The sequence below is a fragment of the Semicossyphus pulcher genome, unplaced genomic scaffold (assembly GCF_022749685.1).
Source record: "Semicossyphus pulcher isolate SPU_LCO1_2020_fin unplaced genomic scaffold, fSemPul1.0.p SCAF_22, whole genome shotgun sequence".
Taxonomy (NCBI): domain Eukaryota; kingdom Metazoa; phylum Chordata; class Actinopteri; order Labriformes; family Labridae; genus Semicossyphus; species Semicossyphus pulcher.
Window position 1 is genome coordinate 18,291,863 of NW_027211696.1, and position 15,328 is coordinate 18,307,190.

The 15,328-nt window shown below is 41.3% G+C and overlaps 1 protein-coding gene across 1 annotated transcript; it reads left to right on the forward strand.

Annotated features, from left to right (window-relative positions):
• The first annotated feature begins 706 nt into the window (after positions 1-706).
• Positions 707-15,117, forward strand: tbca (tubulin cofactor a). The gene is made up of 4 exons (XM_069673500.1): positions 707-852; positions 7,667-7,772; positions 11,219-11,305; positions 14,764-15,117. Exons 1-4 carry the CDS (start codon positions 800-802, stop codon positions 14,842-14,844), a joined length of 327 nt encoding a protein of 108 aa, XP_069529601.1. The 5' UTR covers positions 707-799; the 3' UTR covers positions 14,845-15,117.
• Positions 15,118-15,328: the final 211 nt, after the last annotated feature.

Consider the following 15,328-nt stretch of genomic DNA (forward strand, 5'->3'; position numbering starts at 1 on the left):
GAAATTGATTCTTTTTTCATAGATCACACAAATCAATATCAGATGCAGAAGATTCAAATGATATTGAATGTGCTGTCTTTGTAACGCAGCTTTATGAGCCATGTCATTGTTTAGCTTAAGTGATAGACTGTGAAAATAAAGAAAGAGGCTTATTCTGGGGTTTATAAAATCCCATACACACATCAAAAAGTTTAATGCATATTGACACTAATAGCAAAGCCAAGTAAATATAAAAATCTAATACACTGACCTGCAAATACATCTCTATTATATGTACAGATCTATTATGATGCACAAGATGTAACCAAACTATCACCAACCCTAAGTAACTTTTTTAGGGGGTCTGCTGTGAGACATATTATTGATGCATTAATGTGTACATAACTTTAATATTACTGCTGATGAATGTGTGGCTACTCTGAATTACTTTACATACTGCTGGAAAGCTGCATTTATAATAGTACTTCATCATTTATAAGTCAATTTTAATTTTGTTTCATTAGAAAATAAATGATTAATCTGCACTGTAGAAGTGTAGTGCAGTATTCATATCATTTACACTTGGTGTAATTGCTTGCAGCTGTATTTAGACAATGTTTGAAGGGCCTGAACTCTGTCTCCACAGTGTTTTCCCTACTGGACCTGTCATTCTAATCCACACACTCGACAATCATCCGCGCAAACAAATCGATTTCTCTGCGAGCAGCTAGTCAGCCCTGACTTGTGATTTCCACCTGCACTCCACACCCACAGTTAGCCGCAGCACGTTACAACTGAATAATATCCACACTCTACAGCCATGGCAGACCCAAGAATACGGCAAATCAAGATCAAAACTGGCATTGTTAAGAGGTAAGAGGGTTTTCGTTTTACTTAAATATGATTTAGTAAGTCAAGGAAGCAATTTAAGATTGGTACGTTGAGCTAAGGGTAGCGAGCTAGCTAGCTTAGCCATGCTAACAGTCTAACTCGGCATTGAAACACACCGCGGATGGAAGAATGTTTGGCGGTCAGGGTTTAACTTTATACCGGTGTTTTGGCGCGGCCTATGGATGAATGAATGAACATGTGTTTTCCTTTATTCTGTTTGCCGTTGTTACACTAAGTAACTATTTTTGGCAATGAACTGACACATCTTAGGTGATAATAAAACCTTACTGTATTTGATAAGATAAGCAATGTCATGATTTGTTCAGCGTGACTTGCAGCTAACGTTGTTCGATGCTAGCTTTAGCTCTTAGCTATCATATTGATAAGAACTTATTTCCTTTTGTGTGACTTTTTCCAAACTGTTATGAATGCAAATGTTAGAGGTCACTCTCAAACAGTGTCCTTAACTTTGTTTCATATTTTAAGCAATTTAGCGGCTGTAAATAGATAATACATCACTTTGACGCAAGCTAACGTTACAGAAAAGCACCAACTGAAAGCTAGCTTACATTAGCTGCTATTAGATAAACTAATATTATACTGCTGTGTTTAACACAGCTTTGCTAAGCTGCATTTTTTTCCTATCTCAATTTAACAAGACTTTCCCCACCCAGCCTGAACTCATGGTGTACAGTATATGTGAGCTGTATATTTTAGCTGTGGCAAATAACTGCACAGTCATGTCACCACAGTGGGACAGAGGTTTTTTTCATGTACTGCTACTGTTTTTACGGCCTAGAAAGCAGGTTATCACATGGATATTACATTTCTGAAAAAGGCAATTTATTACATTAATATTATATTGTGTTATGAGCTGATTTGCTAAACTAAATGTCATGTTGAGTTCCATCCCACACTTACAATTGTTATTACAAAGCTTTGCAAGATATGATATGCCTGGTGGGTGGATTATAACTTAATAAGTATTGTATAAGTATAAGTTTGTCAGGGCCACATAGTTTAATACACTATTTAAAGAACACTAAAGACACACCTTAGATCTCTGTGTTCATATGATGCATCTGATGAGGAAGAAACAGGTTACATATCAGCTCTGTCTTCTTTGGTTTGTAACATTATCTTATAGTTATTAAGCTTTATGTATAGTGCTGTCCAGAAAAGTTAAGCAGTCAAGATGTTTGAGATCTACTTCCATTACCTCTTGACTGTTTGCATTGCTTTCAAAAATGTTCTTCTATTCTTTTGAAAATTGCAGAATCGACTCTTATATAGCAAAAGAATTATGAAGATGCATTTAGAAATAATAATCATCTTTTGTATGTTTATCTAGACAGATTTGAAATGGGACAAAACAGGCTTTTTGACGTAGGACCTGTCAGGCTCATCATCCAATTTAAGCCAGCCTATTTATAGAGTTTGTATCCCTCCCTAAATGTGTACAATAGCCAGATTTACCATGCTGGAATGGAAAATATAGCAGATATTATGATGTGTGGTAAGATAATGGGCTCTGTAGTAGTCTGTGTGATGGTCTGAGAGGATCTCTCGTCCATCAGGCGGGCCTCTAATTCCCCCCTGTCAATGGCGACAGTGTAATGTGCTATCGATTGTGTTTTGATGAGGGTCAGATTACAAACAGGCTCTCTGAGGTGGTAATGACGGAGGCTGGATTTCCCATTGAGGATAATGTCACAGAACAGTACAATAGTGTACTTCAAAAAACCAGGAGGACAGGTTTTAAAGAATGAGTGTGAATATAAGGCAGGTGACTGGACTGGGCAATATGCCTAAAAAATGTGATCACAATATTTTCTTATATTAATCATTTTGATATTTATAATTATAGAGGATTTTATAATGCTGCTATTACGAAGAGTATACTGATGACAATAATGGAGGCCTTAAGAACCCAGGCGGTTTATTAGTTAAAGGGCCAGTTCGCCGATTTTCAACCTCAGTCCTATCATGCTATTATGGGGAGCTAATGCCATTACGGTAGGAAAAAAAATGCTATTTGGCTCTGGGCCTTTGGAGGGCGCTATCCGCTTCTCCAATGGGCCCTGGACACCTCCGCCAGGCTACGTCAAACACGTTATCTGGCGGAGGCCAGGGAGCTCACTAAACTACACTTCCTCAATCTAGGACGCCCGCCTCTGATGTCACGTCTTGTTCAAAATCGTCAGGTTTGAAATGTAGGCTGCAGACCTGAAGATATTTTAGACGATCCACCGGTATATTCTTCGGATTCTGTTCCACACTGAATCGTTGCCTTCAGGGAAATGGTAGTATTTTACTCCAGCCTCTCTCGCTGGGCCGTTCCTTTCAGAGAGAGGGGCGCAATGCATGCTGGGTGTTCTGGGAATGTAAAATGAAACCACGAGCTGTTTGTACGACTTTCTCCTTTGCCAGATGCCAATTTCAAATATTACAGAGAACCCCGGCTTTGACTGACAGTGGCTATGTCCTGAGGATTGCTCCTTTTAAACTTTAGTATAGAATTGATTAACGTTTTCTAAAGTTATCAGACATTTTAAGACGATATTCATTTTTAAGTAAAAATAATTGGCGGCGGCTGCGAGCCGAGCTACCACTAACATTAGCTCGCCCTGTTTCTAGAAACTTAGCTTGTTTTTTGGTTTAGGATTTCTTCTGTGTTTGTTTTTCACCATGTTTTGAATGAGAGCTGAATTATCCGTGGAGGTCTTTCCTCTTCAAGACAAATGGAGCTGGTGATTGAAACCAGGGATAACCTTAAATAAAAGAGTGTCAGGCTAAAAATCTGTGTTTTATTAATGCTCTTTGGTTGACACTGGATGTCTGGTTAGCTGCCACTAACATCCAAGTGAAGTTATGTTACCAATTTGTGGAGAAAATATGTCCACATCTTTGGAGGATAACAGGAGTTCACTTCCACTGTTGCTTCTGTGTCCCTCGGTTGAACTCCTTTTGTCTCCTCGAGTACTCTGGTATATACTTAAATTGCAAGCAAAAAACGGCAAACCATCTCACCTTTGTAGCTATTTGTGCAGTGTTACAGGCTTGTGAACCATCCTTATCGAGTAAGAATATCTGAAGTTTAGCATCGTTATCAACACAGATTTTACTGCAATCCCCTTTCAAGATCATCTCCCCCTTTCTAGGCCAAAAGTACCACCTTGACACGGATCTTTTATTCAAGCTGTTAGGTTTAAACGTACAGACTGTCATTGCTTTCACTTTCTTCATAATCTTTTAGTCTCTCCTGTTCAGTCTCCTTCTCCTCCGTCTCTCCTTGTCCTCTCCTCTTGCCTCCCTCCCTCCCTCCCTCCCTCCTCTGTCTTTGTATATTGGAGTTTAGAGGAAACCTGCCTGCTCTTTTAGCCGGGCCTATTTCCAGTGGCTTCTGCACATTCCAGTCAGTGCCTTTTCTGCCCTAGCGAGGCGGATGCCCTTAATAAAATGACAACAGTAATTTGCCTTTGTCATTCCGGTCCCAGCACAGACTACACCGCGGCTCAAAAATACAGTGCTAGAGGAGGCGGCGGCCGAATGTGTGTGTCGGCTGGCTCTAATTCCCTTTTTTTCTATTTTCCACAGAGCTGCCTTTTCCATTAAGCCTGAGGTGGCAGGTCTATTTAAAACCAGCCACGACCCCACCCCTCATTCACACGGCGCTCCAAGTCTGGGAGAAATAAGAAATTAACATCAGGAGTGGAAGGGGAGGAATGGACATTTTGTTATTAGACTGTCCTTCAGTTTTATTCAAATGATTCCGGCTTTCCTTTCCTCCATCTTCCTCCTCTCTTTGCCACCTTCTTTGACTCCAAACAGGTGACATCACTCACTCTGCATCAAGCCGCAGAGTGCATACGGTGCCTGTTTAAAAGCTTCTTGATGGAAGCGTATCAGAATGAGTGGTAATTGATGTAAAATATGACAGAGTGCTGTTGGCTTCCTCGGCTAAGCAAGGAGCAGTGCAGCACGGAGGGAAGGGTCTCCGGTAATGTGACTGATTAATGAAGGATCACTCACTTACGCACACACAGCTGATTTTATGAAAAATTAAATTTGTGTTGTCATTCCGACAAGCAGGAGCACAGCCGGAAAAAGACTATTAGCCGGGAATCATTATCAATAGCGATATTTTCAAACTCCATTATGCCAATCAGGGTCAGAATCTGTTTAATAGATTTAGTTCCATTTAGGCCGTAATTGATAAATAATCAAAATTTATCAATGTACTCAGGCCAATTTTCACTAACAATCAAGGAAAAGAGGCCCATTTACCACCTGACTTGGTCCGAATTAGGGACCAAATTGATGATCAATTAATCTCTAAAAAGGAGTAGTAGTGTGTGTGTGTGCGTGTGTGTATGTGTGTGTGTTTTGGAGGTGGATAGAGAATTCAGATAAGCACAGTGATTCGGGTTTAAACTGGAAGGCATGATACAGTTTACAAGGTTATGTTGTACAATGTCCTCCTACTGTATGTTTACTCAACATGGATACAATAAGTATCTATCATTAAGTTTAATAAGTTATAGTTGCAACTCAGAGTTAGATTTACGCTTTAAAGACGGGATGTTTTTTAATTTTGTTTTTTTAATGACGTTGATCAAATTGATTGATAAACTAAAATGTTGAACGGTGTCACAGCAGAACCTAATCTTACATATTTTGGCAGAAAACAGGAATCCTACTGCATGCATGGCAGCTATTTTTGAGCAAAATTTTTTGAGTAATTTTTCAATAAAAAAAGACAAAATTCTCTGATCCACATTCAAAAATGTGAATTTCTGTTTGTTTCCTCCTCTTTGACAGTGATTATCTTGGGGTTGTTAACTAAGGATGTCATGACCTCATCTTACTATTTTTTTGACGGTTTACAGAACAAACGACTGACTGATTAGTTAAGCATATAGGCTAATCAACAGTAAAATTATTAGTTAAACTCTGAGTATACTCTTTTACCTGGAATCATAAATCTCATTAATCATTAGGGGTGGGAATCGCACGCTAACGATACGATGCGCGATACGTGGCCCACAATAACGATAATATCACGACACTGCAATAATTGATATATTGCAAGATCACAATATCTGATTAACTGAAGAATACAAAATGCCCCTACAAAGGTGAAGTGCAGAATTAATGTATTATTCACTGCAAGTGGGTGTCAGAGATAAACAATGCGGTGACTCAAATTGGCAGGGAGATCTGTTCAGAGTTCTGATTAAAACATTTTTTTAAATATTGATATTTGGTGCCAGCAATTCGAAAATTGTATCACACCAGTCGGGACGACGATACATTTCCATATCAATATTTTGTCCATCCATATTAATTATACATCAGACTAGAGCAATAAAGAAAGATTCATGCTTATGTTTTTAGCTCTGAACACCACTGTTAAACCCTGATTAGTCTACTGCATGGAGACATAATACTTTTTTATTAATTCACAAAAAGTTCGACATCAGTTTTATCCTTTCAAACTGCTCAAATTGTCAAAGTAAACAAAATATAACTATTAATGTGCTTAAATCTACTTGATAAATACTGTAAAGTCTCCACAAACGGTACGAAATCAGTGTCAGATTCAGTGTAATTCCAATACCAACGCAATAACCTCTCCACTAATGTACTAAAATAGATTTTTTTTGTTCACTGTTAAAGAAATAAATCAAAAGCAAACGCTTTTGTAACAAGACGAGGTCAAAACCTCGTACGTGGCTGAATCAGGTCAATGTGTGCTTTTGTGGTCAATGTGTTACAAGGACTGTCTTTATGAAGCTGATGACAACGTGGACAGCGGAGGAGAAGCCCCGCCTACTCCCCTGAACAAAGTATCAAGAGTTGTATAGGTAGAGAGTCGCGTCAATGGAGGTCCAAAATGCTCCATGATCCGCCATTGCGATGTTGCAACTCTCTCTCTGTACGGCTCTGAGAGTACCCTCAGTCGGTCAGTCAGTCAGTCACATACAGACCTGTGTGTAGGGTGTAATTTTGTGTTGGCCAGAACCTCTCTGCTGCACCATATTTTAATGAGAATGGTAATCTGACACACATTTGACCTTTAACAAATATTGTGCCTCCTGCGATTTGAAAATTACGATTTAACTGAATATTGTGATTTTGATAGAAGTTTGATTAATTGTTCAGCTCTAATCAAAAGTGAATATTTTGCTAGTTCAGGTGCGACCTTTGATTGTACCTTTAGAACAAATTTATGCTTTTATTTTGAAAGGCCTTTATAAAGGTGTGTGCCTATGCAAAGCAGCTACCTATTCATTATGTTTCAGTGTTTAAGTGAAGGTTTTTCCCAGATATAAGCATTTTTCATGCCAGCTAAGCATCATGTTCACAATTTATGGAAGCGTTTTTCTCAAATGTTCAGGGACGTTTTTATGATATGCGAGTACGTCCCATCCTAAGCTGCTTTAGATCAAAATATACTGCATAAAGCCGACTATAAGGCTGATATCCACTTGGATGGCAGTACTCTGTGAGGAGGAATGATGCGTTCGCTGGTTGTTATTGAGGTGTGTATCTTGCCATCCTGCGGGAGATGATCTCACTGTGTCCCCCTCAGTCAGAGGAGCGTTGGAGAGAATGAGGATGGATGGCCTTGTCTGTAAAAGGTGACCATCACAGCCTGCCTTTTCATGGTTCGGCTTATATTATCTGTCTGGGCGGCTGTGCATTTATGTTTCACGTTTGATGGAACAACACTGTGTCACCGCCTCTAACTATGAACTGTCTTTTCCTCTCTTCCTGTCCCCGCCGTCTGCAGGCTGGCCAAGGAGGAGATTTCGTACAAAACGGAGGCGAAGCAGCAGGAGGAGAAGGTTGAGCGCCTGAAAGCCGAGGAAGGAGATGATTATGTCATCAAGAAACAGGTAGGAGGCTCCTGTGTTCGGCTCCTTTTATTCCGTGCAACAATTATGGCTCTTAATTTGAAACTCTGCGTTATCACAGCCGGGTTTCCTGTTGATCTCAGCCTGTAAGCGATGGCGTTTTACTCTCTTATCATCAGGAAGTGAATTCTATCTTGGTGATTTGAGCCGCCCCTCAGTCATGTAATGAGGTCAGTCCACAGTGATAATGAAGAATTAGGTTTTGAGAGGAGAATCATTAGTGATTTTGTAATTTGCCTGATGCAGATGTAATTATATCATGTTACTTTAGAGGAGTTTGATAATTACTGACACATGCTGGTAATTTAGTGTCCCTAACCTACTTCCCATTATCTGTCACCGCGGCTGCCGGCCCTCCATCATTTAACTGTGCATTAGAGAAAGCAGTTTAGGGTTTTAAACTTGTGACGCTCATGTGGCTGGCTGGATTTATGTCTCTGTAGCATCAAGAACACACTAGCAGGGGTCCTTAAGTTACCACAGACGGGTGCATGTGTTCAGTTCGTTACATCGGGATTTTTACCAAAGAGGTTAAATTAAGCAGCGTGTTAAGTAAGAGGCATGTTTTCTGGGATTAAAGGGGCCGTATCTTTTGAACGGATAGTCTCATATTTTCATGGGTTTCACATTTTGTGTGTTTATTGTTCACAGTGAAAAAGTGAAAACTGCATCCAGAATTGCATGTTTAAAAAGGTCGCCTCTGTAATGGGCCATTCAGAACGGCTGCAGGTTTCTACGTAGAACCTTGCTTTCGCGGAAATCGACCAACCTCAGGCTGCCTTCTTGCACGAGCTTGTAGTCGAGTCGGTGTCAAGATATCAACCATTCCGATACCTCCTGCTGATTCTGGCTCGTACATACAAGGCCGGGTAACCGATCCCAGAGCAGCCATGTTTCCTACGACTTTAGAGTGGGATCGCACACGCGGAGGAGGGGCTACGCGGTCACTCCACATACTGTCAGCCAATCGTGGCTAAGGTCTGACCTTTGAATGGCAAAACAGCTTGTTCGTTTCAGGAGGAAGGAGAGGCTCCGAAAAATAATTAAACTTCACCAACGTGATTCAAAAACACAGTAGAATAGAAGAAAATTGATTGCATAGCTAAAATATGTCCCCTCTAACTAGTAACAGTATTTCAAGCCATGCTAGTCATCTGTTGGTCCATCATCTCGGTACAGGCTTAAATTTGCCAACAACTATTGTATGGATTGTACCTCATCCACTTTTGGATGCTTTAAACGTTGGTATATAAATCATGTCCTGGCCATCATCAGGTAAACATATCAGTTTGTGAAAGAACTTGCTTTATGATCAAATACCTGCAAAACTGTTGCCATCCTCATCAGCATCAGCTTCACATTACAGGTAGTTCTTTTGTAGAAATGCTACAAGCTAACGCACTAAACAAAGTTGAACACAGTAAACATTTTACATTCTCAAAATCAGTGTGTAATCATCAGCTGTGTCCCAATTCAGAGGCTAAATTTCTTCGAAGGACGTATTTAAAGGCTGACTGCGTCACAGCTGCGCGTCAAAGGCTGTCCCATTCCGGAGGCTCTTTCAGATGCGGCCGACAAATGCGTCCTCTTTTCCTGGACCACGAAGGATCCATCGGGTGCAACCTTTGTGACCAAACGTATCCGGAGATTCATTGCGCGCCAATTCAAACAAGAAGGCGGACTCTTAAACGGCCAAGAATACACTTTAAATGGAGAAGTTGTTGGTTACAACTCAGTTGAATAGCTAGAGATACAAATGTTAAAAAAAACGACCTTGAAACAAATTATCTTTAAAATAATACGTGATGTTAGTTATGATAGCTAGTTAGCCAGCTAGCTACCTGTTGCTAGGCGACAGGAGGGCAGGAACAGCTGGTGCCGCAAACAGGAAATCCGCCGTAGACCAGACCGTCTCATTTCAGTTCAGTCTTAGCGTCTACACAGGCTACGAAGGACGCATCCTTCGTAGACCGCGTCCTTCGAAGGATGCAGCCCCTTAATTGAGACACAGTGCAGTAGGGGTTTCTCATAAGCTAACATTTGGTCAAAGTTTACAGTCTGGCTCTGCTGCATCTCTTTGACTCTGGCTCGAATAATAACAACGCACACCTTCCTAGCTTAGCTTATCCTAGTTTTGACTAAGAAATGTTGTAGGGACTACAAGTCATAAGTCAGATAGCCTGTCGTTCTTCTGGGGCGCCAACTAAGTGTAATTACGATGGTGGTTGCCAGAAGAACCAGAGCTAAGGCCCAGAGACTCGAGAACATCGGCAACTTTTTTATATAAGAGAAACTTCCCTTTCAACGCCCCACTTATTCCAAAAAGGCTCAACATGTGGACAATATGAAAATATATGGTCATAATGTGCCGGTACTGGGTCCCAGTTAATTTTGAATCTGAATGTTCGTGGTCGGGAGGAGCTGCAGAGCGGGCATCGACTCTGATTATGTTTACTGGTACCATTAAAATTCTGTGAGTGTTTTGTTTTGTTTGTTCATTCATAGCGCGGCGGCTCCGGCTGAGCTGCCGGCTTGGCTGGTGTTAAACGGGGAGATTGGGAGGCCAGATGGATTATGGTTGGAGATGAGAGGTCTGAGGCAGGATGGATTAGAGGTTTTTATTTTAATGGAATCAATACGCTGTAAGTGTCGTCTTTATCCCGCGCTGATGGGATCATTCCACTGCACCGAGAGGGCACCGTGACTTTTCTCTGTTTCAGCACTCCGATGCTTACTCTGCCTCACCTTGTCACGTCGAGACGGCAACAAACTCGACTAGTTGTCTGCCGTCTTTCGGCGTGCCTGTCTGTTTGCCTGCCAGGCTGCCGCTGTATGAGTTCATCTGAGTGCCTGTTAGTGTGCGGAGCCGTGTAAATGCATCCATGTTTTGACTTTTCCAGCTCGACAGAGGGCCAGGTGAGGAAGCATCTGTCATGACTGAGTGTGTCTGACAGCGTTAGCCAGCTCCTCTCTGCTCTTTAGGGTGCCAGCTGGGGGAATTCCACATTAGCCGCGGCTGTGAAACTTCCCCCGGCTGTAACACAGTTTCACTCCAGGCGTAGTAAAACCTCTTTACGCCTGATCACAGTGCCCTCGGCTCAGGGTTTCTTCATTTATCCAGGTGTGCAGTCAGATCGAGGTGCTCCCCTGCCGCCCAACTCCCTGCCCAATCGATAACTCAATAACATTTTTCATAGCGCCGGCTTGTTGGGAGATGTTAACCACACAGAGTGTATGTGGGACACCCTGCATGGTACTGTCAGGAGCCAGGCTGCAGAGAAACACAGCCAATGAATATGCCTGTTTCTAGCTGTTTAAACTAATCATCTCTGTATGAAAGTACATGCTGAATTTTGGGATAAAGAAATATAATAAGTCCAATGAATTAACATGCTGATGGCACTGGTGTGGTCTCTGTGTGGTTTCAGATGGAGGTTTTGCAGGAGTCCAGAATGATGATCCCAGACTGCCACCGCCGTCTGGCCATCGCACATGCAGATCTGCTTCAGTTATTAGTAAGTAACACCTGAAATCACTGCAAGCAAAGGTATAAAAACCTTTTCCCTCTCACATCAGGGCAAAACTGTGTTCATGAAACTCTTGATCCGTTTATGTTGCTGTTCCTGTGACTAAGTTATGGCCTTGTCCTAATTCCTGCCACCAAGCAGTATAAACTTTAAGTCCTTTTGTTTTATATCTTACAATATATCTGCTAAGCTAATCTATAACTAAACCAGTGCATAGACGCATAAGTAGGAGAGGATTAGTATGTCTTGAAGTGTACAGACTGCAGTCAAAACCATGCAAATGTGAGAAGCGAAAGAAGTGTGAAATGTTTTTCTTTTTGAAGCTGCATTCACGTCGACCAGTAGGGGGCGAAAAGGGTGCACAGACCTGACATACTGCAGGATTATTGCTGGTTTAAAATAGTAGCTATCTGAATAAAGCAGTTTCACATTAAAAGTAGTTTTTATGTTTAACTTCTGGATTTATTTGCATGAAACTTTGGTGACCCTCAGGCCTTTGTTCTCGCTCCTCAATAAGGTTCACAGTTGAACTTAACTTTTTATTGCTAGCTTATTGCTAAAGTAAGTGTGAACTGGGTAAACATGCCTCTTTTCCCAAACTTAATCAAGTAGTTTTTGTGCCCATGCTTTGCTCAGGTTTAGGCACAAACAGTTCCTGGTTAGGGTTTTGGGAAAGATGTTTATAGCGTTGACTTGTGGTTTCACACAGGACCTGAAACCTTGGTCACCTGAGTCAAAGTCCTGTTCTTTAAAGTTGTAATCTCGAACATCTCAGTTTCGTTCTCTTTGGCGGCACCTATGGTGATAAACGGTAATTGCAGGAGCACACTTCCCAGATGTCCAGACAGTGCTGCATGTGTGACGTCCACGGTCGGCTCCGGTTGTAACTCTTGATTTTCCTGGCTGACGGTCGCTTTCCTTTTCAGACTGTTTTCCTTCATCTGAGCGTCGAGTTTGTTTCTTTTTCTTTGGATTTTCACTTCTTGTTGAAGTTGTATCTGTAGTCATCCATCTTTTCTTTGTTTGTTCAGCCATAGTAGATTACTGTTTACTCGCAACACTTGCAGAGAGCGGAAAAGCAGCCGCTTAGCTCCGCCTACCCTCTCTGGCAGACCAACCACTGCTGGCTGATGGAAAACACGCCACTAACTGGTATATTCCACAATTGAAAACACCTAGAATGATGAAGAAATGCATACAAATATTGCGGTTACCATCGAGCATTTGCCTTTAAAGTTGGATCAAATAAAACTCTTCCGTTGGCCACATATCACTTGTTTATTTGTGATTCCAGTGAACTTGAATTTGAATACACTCAAGCCTCACGTTACACCAATTAACCACGCTGTGCTAATCCCTTCAGGACTTAAGTTGATATGGTGCGAAGCAAACATAAGCATGCATGTCTCAGGGTCATCTCAATTAATGCAGAGCAGCAGTCAGGCAGCTGCTGCTGTGAGTCACTCACAAGAGAGCCGGATGCTGGGCGGGAGCTGACCTGGAATTAGCAACATGTCCCCGGTCCTATCACTCATCCTCCCTTCTTTCTTCTTTTTAGTCAGACATGTGGATATGCACACGCTCATCACAGAACATTAGCTGCGCTGTCACTGGGGTGACCACCACAGGAACTCACACACTTGATTAAAGGACATAGACACCATACGGTCACATTATCCCTCCTTCAAACCCTTAACTGCTAAGTTTATTCCAATAACATGATACTGACTAAAGTAGACGTGTTTCAAAGCCATTTTTTCCTTTCAAATACCCAGATTTCCCAAATTGGCTGAGACTAAGAAACGATCGAATACCATTGAGAGACTTGAAAACTAAAAGCTGCGTACTATTACAGATAACTTTGTTTGATTTGGTGGCATTCATAACTTACAAAGAACATTAGTACACTAATCTAGGAGTAAACAAGGACACTGTATGATGAAGATTTGTTTCACATTCATCTCTCACCTGTTCCTGTTCCAAGAGCCTTGGCGAGTGTTTGTAACAATCTTAATCACAGGGTCTGTTTGTTTTGGAGAGGAGGACACCTCTGTGTTTTATTTGGCTCCAGTTTAAAGCCTCAGAAACCATGTGTGATAGAGGGATGCTGTCCTTACAACAAGCAGAGCACCGCCCTACAAACATGATGAGCTAACATTAGCGACAGCTAGGCCTGCAGCTCTTCTACATCATCCATGTCTGCCAAAGTGTCAAATCAAAACTGAATGTTAAAGGTACAAAGGTTTTCATGTAAATAAATGTCTGTTAAGTCTCTATCTGTCGCCGAATGAGGTAACACAATGGTGATTGAGCCTATGGCCCGCTGATGAAAGCCTTTGCATTTGCAGTATATCGTATTTTTACAGATTGGGTGTCTGTAGCGACAATCGCGGAAAAAATCCCAAGCGGCGCCCAGTTAGTGACGCGTTTTCCATCAGCCAGCAGTGGTTGGTCTGCCAGAGAGGGTAGGCGGAGCTAAGCGGCTGATTTTCCGCTCTCTGCAAGTGTTGCGAGTAAACAGTAATCTACTATGGCTGAACAAACAAAGAAAAGATGGATGACTACAGATACAACTTCAACAAGAAGTAAAAATCCAAAGAAAAAGAAACAAACTCGACGCTCAGATGAAGCAAACAGTCTGAAAAGGAAAGCGAGGAAAATCAAGAGTTAGAACCATCACAAAGGGAGCCAGCCGTAGATGTCTGGTTAAATTGGGAAGCGTGCTCTCGTAATTGCTGATTATCGCCAGTGGGTGGCGCTCAAGAGCACGAAACTGAAATAGTCGAGATTGTATCTTTAACTTGAAACTGCTTTTTTAGTCGTTGTGGGAAGCACAGGGTAACTCACGATATGATACGCGATACGTGGCCCACGATAACAATAATATCAGGATCACAGCGATTCTGCGATAATTGATATATTGCAAGACAATCATATAAGGATACATCACTCATTAATGTATTTATTCATTGCAATTTGGTGTCAGTTACACAGAATCTGCCACAAACTGAGATGAAACAATGACCGTGTTTTCAGTCTGTAAATTAAATTTAGAACTATAGAACTGTGAAAACACGTTACGGCTTTGAATCTGGATGTATGTCATAATCACCACCGCGGGGAGTCATGAAGTAGTGACATGGTGAGTCAAAATCGCCAGTGCCAAATATTTATAAATTAAAATATCAATGTTTGGCACCAGCCTAGCAATAATTGTATGGCACAAGTCAGGACGACGATATATTGCCGTATCGATAGTTTCTCTAGTAGCACTTCACTGTTCACAACATCAGAAGAACTTAATTTATAGTTAGACAAAAAAGTTTGAGATCTGTGGGTTTATTTTTAGGTATCTCGCTGTTATTCCTTATGTTATGTAGGAGATGGCAGCATTTTTCTAAAAGTGGCAATAAAAGCAAACCTCCTGTGTGTGTTTGTCTTTCCAGGAAACAGAGGAGGATTTGGGCGAATCAGAGGAGTACAAAGAGGCTCGTAACATGTTGGACTCGGTGAAGCTTGAAGGATGATTTCTGCTCTGTTTCTGTTCTCGCTGTGAGATTTCACTTGCTTTAAATGTCCATTCCTTTTCGTCAGGGCCTGTTTGTAACCGTGCAGGCGAACTGAATCTTTGATGTAATTATTTCTACTGTTTACTGTTAACGTGCCACCACATCTGATCAAGCTTCTCCTGTGTGTGAAATCCCACAAGAACACGATAAAGCGTTCAGTTTAATAGTGTCTTTCTTATGCTTACTGACACACGATCTTCACAGACTTGATTAAACGCGCACGTACATATATTCTGTCTGTTGTCTTCTCTGCTTTTAGTAGCTTCACTTTTCAGCAGGTAGTCGTCAAAGCTCCGGTGTTGTAAGTTTCATTTTATGCATATGTTGTTAAATCTGCAAGCGCTCTTAACATCACTAACCCTTAAAATTGATTAATATTGAGAATACTAACCAGTGTATAACATTTAATGTCATTAAAGGTTAATATGTCAATTATTCCATC